This window comes from Aegilops tauschii, chromosome 7 (assembly GCF_002575655.3).
Source record: "Aegilops tauschii subsp. strangulata cultivar AL8/78 chromosome 7, Aet v6.0, whole genome shotgun sequence".
NCBI lineage: Eukaryota > Viridiplantae > Streptophyta > Magnoliopsida > Poales > Poaceae > Aegilops > Aegilops tauschii.
In genome coordinates this window covers 632,777,843-632,783,757 of record NC_053041.3, presented here as the reverse complement: position 1 = coordinate 632,783,757, position 5,915 = coordinate 632,777,843, and the positions used below count along the sequence as shown (strand labels likewise).

Sequence of the window (5,915 nt, the reverse complement as noted above, 5' to 3'; positions counted from 1 at the left end):
TAGGTTGGCTTTGATGCGCCATGCTCCACTCCAACCCCAAGGTATGTCAATATGTGTTGCATTTATGCTGACATCTGATTCAATGTAGGGGCACCTCAAAGCTAAGGTCCGTAGGATGCCTAGACGCTTATGGTGCACCGGTATTGCGTAAGAAAATAAGTCATCACCATTGAGCGGGAGTCGGTGCACTGAGCGTGGTAAAAAACCTCTTATTAAGCTGCAAGAAGAGGGTTAGATATATATCTCTTACAGATATTTCAAACAAGACCAAAGTTGAATATGCTTTCAGAACTAAAAAAATTAATGTTTTGAAACTGGAATGAAACATTGATGAAATTTTCTGAACCAATTCTTATCGATGTAAGTTTCATAATAGTTCTGGTTTGTGTTTCAGTAGATTTTTGAAAATTAAAAAAATATATGTGTTGAAAAATGAACAAAACTGGTGAAACCATTCTTTGTCATAGATGCAAGTTTCATATGATTTTTAGTGAATTATGTTCTGCTTTCATCAGTATGTGGTCATCACTGCAGCATGTGGACGTGCTTGCGCTTATGGCCTCTGGGTGCAGCCGCCTAGAATCAGTTGTGCAGGGTTTATTTAACAAGTTTGGCTGGTGAGCCACTCGTAGAATCTGTGGATGAGCTATGTAATTGCGGATTCGACGGGTTGTGGTCGTGTTGCACTTTTTATTTGTTTTACAAGTTTAAACTCGGTGATGTAACTTGATTCACATCTAATAATATGGGTTGTGTGCATCCTGTGATCCAGACGCCGGGGCAATCATCATTGTCAAATCTAATAATACATATTTGTATGCATTTCAGAATAATTTGACTTCCTCTTGTGTTTATGTCAAAGTTCCCCTTAAACTTTTTGAAAAATAATCTAATCGTCAACATAAACTTACTGAAACATAGGCAAAAAGAAGTGGGCTATTGTGCAGAACGGAAAAAGACTTGACAATGAAAGTTAGACCAGACTGAAGGATATGATTTCCTAGTGCACATGCGTATGAATCTCACAAAAATGAATGGTCTAGAACTCTAGCTAGACAGGGACGGGGGACTTGTCTTTTTGAAGGTAAAGGCCCAAGGTTTGTGCTAGTCAAACCGTTTGTGCTATAGTCACACAATAGTATTCTTTTTTTTTGCGAATCACACAATAGTATTCTCGGCCGGCCGGAGCATGTCGTAAGGTAATGTTGCTTCCAAGCAACCCACGTTGGTGGCCAAGAATAACTTTACTACTATTAGCTAGAGAGATCCCGCGCCCCGTTGCGTCTTGCACCACTTCTTTATATACACTTGGCGACTGACCACTATCCTTCAACACAAGCTAGCTAACTAGCAAGTCTCCAAGCTTCGTGAGAGAGGGAGAGAAAGAAGGATGCTAGAGATGAAGCCCTGCAGAGCCATAGCTCTGGCGCTCGTGGTAGCAGCACAATGTGCTTCCCTGGCCACCGCCGCCGGTCCCAGAGTCATCATCGTCGGCGCCGGCATGTCCGGTAAGCTATACGCTACATACATGCATTTTGCATGGACATAGATACATGCATGCGAGAGGGTGGTTTGAGTGCACATGTAACGGATGCAAGTTCTTGTGCTTGGTGGTCTTAGGGATCTCGGCTGGGAAGAGGCTGTCCGAGGCCGGGATCACCGACTTGGTGATCCTTGAGGCGACTGACCGCATCGGCGGGCGCATCCACAAGACCAAGTTCGCCGGGGTGAACGTTGAGATGGGGGCCAACTGGGTGGAAGGGGTGAACGGCGACGAGATGAACCCCATCTGGACCATGGCCAATGGCACCGGAGGCCTCAACCTCAGGACCTTCCGCTCCGACTTCGACCACCTCGCCAGCAACACCTACAAGCAAGAGTATGTGCGGGCGCTGGTTTTTGTATTTCAGTTTCAGAAATATTTCAATCATAGCCAAAATCACCGAATTTCACTCAAATTTAGTGACTTCGATTTTTCTTCCTGCCAAATGGCCGAAATATCGGCTTACATTAAACTTAGATCCAACAAAATATTATGAAAATAATTTACATTTGTTTCACAGCTGAGCTGGTTAATTTTCTTGTGTGGATGCAGCGGTGGCCTCTACGACGAGAAAGTTGTTGAGAATATAATCGAGAGGATGGATGAAGTGGAGGAGAGCGGGAGCAAGCTCTCTGGTACCTTGCACCACAGCGGCCAGCAGGACATGTCTGTCATGGCCATGCAACGCCTCAACGACCAGTACGTATACAGTTCATATATTGCTCCCTGCAGTAGCTAGGCCAGTGTGCTAGCTTGGAAACATAAATCTGTGATAGTACTTGTTAGGGATTTAGTGAATGGTTGGATTGGTATTCCAGACGAGGGAATATGAAAGACATGGGAACAAAACGTCACGTTATCTTGAATACTATCGATTACATGATCGTGTACATAGAGAAATATAGGATTAGTCAGGGGTATTGGAAGTCAATTACCCGCAAAAAATAAGGCAGCTGATGGCTCATACTCACCCTTATCTCGTATCTCTTTGTTCCAAAATAGATGACCCAACTTTGTACTAACTTTGACCCAACTTGTATTAAAGTTAGTACAAAGTTAGGTCATCTATTTTGGAACGAAGGGAGTACTACTCTATGTAGTTGTCTCCACGAGTGCCTGAATAAGACTTAATCGCATATATATTGTTGTATTGTTACCCTCCCTTCTCAATATAGTTTAGTCCAGCAAGTGCATTCCAGCAAATTTCATATCACAATCATGCAGTTTGCAATGCTACATCATCAAATTCATATATTTTAGCAAATGCCAGCCACTGCCTTGTCCAAGAGCCAACTTTCATATAGAAGTGCCTTAGATTTTTAAAAGAAATCACTATTTTTTTCCATTCACCAACCCTATTTTCGCCTCCAGTGCGCCAGCAGTGTGTGCATCATTAGCACCTCTTGCCTCTGATCGAGCGTGACAGAGCAAGATTATTCAAGTGCGACATCACTAACTATTTTACTGCTCCTAAAGCTTCCTCACAACTGTAAAATAATCCGGTTAGGCCTAGTGCTAAGTATCTTAAATGGAAATTAGTCCTCCGGCCGACCGTTGCATCGACCGGATCGGCGAGATGCGCACGCCTGCTTCTCCCTTTTGCAAGCAATTGTTTGTTGATCTCCAAAGAGAAATGTATTTTTATTTTCCGGTGCATGATTCGTGCAACCTCGCCCTTGTGCCGCAGCATGCCTTCTGGTCCGGCGAGGCCGGTGGACATGGTGGTCGACTACTACCAGCACGACTTCGAGTTCGCCGAGCCGCCGCGCGTGACAAGCCTGCAGAACACGCAGCCGCTGCCGACGTTCAGCAACTTTGGCGACGACGTCTACTTCGTGGCCGACCAGCGCGGGTACGAGTCCGTGGTGTACCACGTCGCGGGGCAGTACCTCAAGACCGACCGCAAGTCCGGCGCCGTCACCGACCCGAGGCTCAAGCTCAACACGGTGGTGCGGGAGATCAGCTACTTCCCGAGCGGCGTCACGGTAAAAACGGAGGACGACAAGGTGTACCGGGCCGACTACGTCGTCGTCTCCGCCAGCCTCGGCGTCCTGCAGACGGACCTCATACGGTTCAAGCCGCAGCTGCCGTCGTGGAAGATCGTGTCCATCTACCAGTTCGACATGGCCGTGTACACCAAGGTCTTCCTCAAGTTCCCCAAGAGGTTCTGGCCGGAGGGGGAAGGCAAGGAGTTCTTCCTCTACGCTAGTGGCAGGAGAGGGTACTTCCCCGTGTGGCAGCAGTTCGAGCAGCAGTACCCCGGGTCCAACGTGCTGCTGGTGACGGTCACCGACGACGAGTCGAGGCGGATCGAGCAGCAGTCCGACAACCAGACCATGGCGGAGGCGGTGGCGGTGCTCAGGAAGATGTTCCCCAAGGAGGACGTGCCGGACGCCACCGAGATCCTCGTGCCCAGGTGGTGGTCCAACCGGTTCTTCAAGGGCTCCTTCTCCAACTGGCCCATCGGCGTCAACCGCTACGAATATGACCTCATCCGGGTACAAAAATCTACTACATTTGTCTTGCATTTCACTCATTCTCCACTGACAATAATACTAAATTGATGTTTTTCTGTGATGTGATTCAGGCTCCCGTTGGGAGGGTTTACTTCACGGGCGAGCACACGAGCGAAAAGTACAACGGATATGTCCACGGGGCGTACCTTGCAGGTGCATTTACATCAAAAGCCGTTCTCCTCATGCTCTGCACTCTGCATTGTGTTTTTAGATGCTCATTCTCTGCATTGTTCAGAGTGTTATGCTTTCACTTTTTGGTTTCCCGGGGTATTCACGTGTGATGTGTCGGCGTTTCCTAGGTATTGATTCTGCTGACATCCTGATCAACTGTGCCAAGAAGAAGATGTGCAAATATGATGTCAAGGGAAAGCATGACTAATCTCAAGGTATTCATGTCCTGCTGGGACTAATATATAACCCATAAAAGCATGACTAATCTCAAGATTTTGATATCTTATTTTAATACTTTTCGATTGCCTAATAATACCATCGCAATTTTTCCCTGTGTTGCAGATTAATCGCGGAGTCACCAGCTAAAACAGCAGAAGTAACGGGTTGAAACCGAGTCAGTGCACTGCATTATTCCGGTGTTCATCTGTGTCGGGTCATTGTTCAATGGTTTTCTGGGCAATCCATATTTTTTCTCTTTGCGACATGTTTGTTGTTTGGCTCAGTTTGGAGTTGTTCTCATTTAATTATTTATTTATGAAACTTCTACGAAACAGGAGTTGACAATAATGTCTTTTGCCCATTTGTTGTACAATAACATTTTATGAGAATATTGTGGGAAGCAAAGATATATTCATATGCTATAAAGAGCAACATAACATTGATCAATTGACTAAATAGCAAGTATATGAAACGGCAGTTCGACGAATAATCGAGGTTAATTGCTTTCTGAAACTCGAGACAAAATCTTTGTCATTTTCATTTATTAAGAAAAAGTTGGTGCCTAGTTAATTTGAGAAATCAGGAGAAAACCAACCAACACCTAGCATGATGAAGGAACAAAGCACCACCAGCCTTCTTGAAATATGTATTATAGCATGCACAGATTGTATTATAGCACCACTTTGGTCCAGGAAGATTGGTATTAAGCATGAAAGATTTTATATTTACTAATTGGAAGCACCATACGAGGTTCCACGTTAATTCTGAATGTTAAGAAATTATGTCCATCTGATTAAAGTATAATGTATTTCTAGCCGTTCATCATGCATAACAAGCCCCTTTGTAGTCCCACGTACGAGAGCCCCGTCAAGTCCTTGGTCTCTATCTCTTATTGTCCCTCAAAAGCACGTGAGACTGTCCCAAAAAAACATGAGCCATATTGTCCTTGGTCTCCGTCTCCCAATGATTCCCCACAATTGAATTTTGTTGCCCACGTGTGAGATATATGCCACGCCAAGAAGCAACTCGCAAGTCACCAAGGAATAATTTCCGGCTTGTGTTGTGGTGCTGCCCAAAGCTGACCCCCAATTATGTGCTAATTGACGATGCTTTTGACCTTGACTAAGACAGCTAGATGAAGCTAGCACGAGGCCAGGAGAAGAAAATTCCGGCCGCCAGAAGCGAAAATGAGGCATACATACTTTGATTGATCCTGGAACTGACGCACGACAACGACGCGTCCAGGCTTTGAGGGGTGCATTTATTCTTTCTTTTCAGATTTATTCAACATGCATCTTTCCTTCCTTCTCAAATTTTTCTGATGTATGGAACGGCCTCCATTAATTGGACATCATGGTAAAGTAATTAACTTGACAAGATCATATTTTAAATTTGAGAAGATGAAAAATATGCAACGATTGTAAACATATATAGATACGTATATACATGTACATGGAAATATGATA

The 5,915-nt window shown here is 44.9% G+C and overlaps 1 protein-coding gene across 1 annotated transcript; it reads left to right on the top strand.

Annotated features, from left to right (window-relative positions):
* Positions 1-1,252: 1,252 nt before the first annotated feature.
* LOC109747506 (polyamine oxidase 1) lies at positions 1,253-4,854 on the top strand. The gene is made up of 7 exons (XM_020306554.3): positions 1,253-1,508; positions 1,621-1,879; positions 2,096-2,242; positions 3,231-4,041; positions 4,131-4,212; positions 4,359-4,445; positions 4,573-4,854. Exons 1-6 carry the CDS (start codon positions 1,391-1,393, stop codon positions 4,436-4,438), a joined length of 1,497 nt encoding a protein of 498 aa, XP_020162143.1. The 5' UTR covers positions 1,253-1,390; the 3' UTR covers positions 4,439-4,445; positions 4,573-4,854.
* The last annotated feature ends 1,061 nt before the right edge of the window (positions 4,855-5,915 follow it).

Bases quoted from the DNA above. Each gene is read 5' to 3' on its own strand.
- LOC109747506 (XM_020306554.3), top strand. From the start codon at position 1,391: ATGCTAGAGATGAAGCCCTGCAGAGCCATAGCTCTGGCGCTCGTGGTA. The intron at 1,509-1,620 runs GTAAGCTATACG...TGGTGGTCTTAG, and splicing joins CGTCGGCGCCGGCATGTCCG to GGATCTCGGCTGGGAAGAGG. The intron at 2,243-3,230 runs GTACGTATACAG...CTTGTGCCGCAG, and splicing joins ATGCAACGCCTCAACGACCA to CATGCCTTCTGGTCCGGCGA.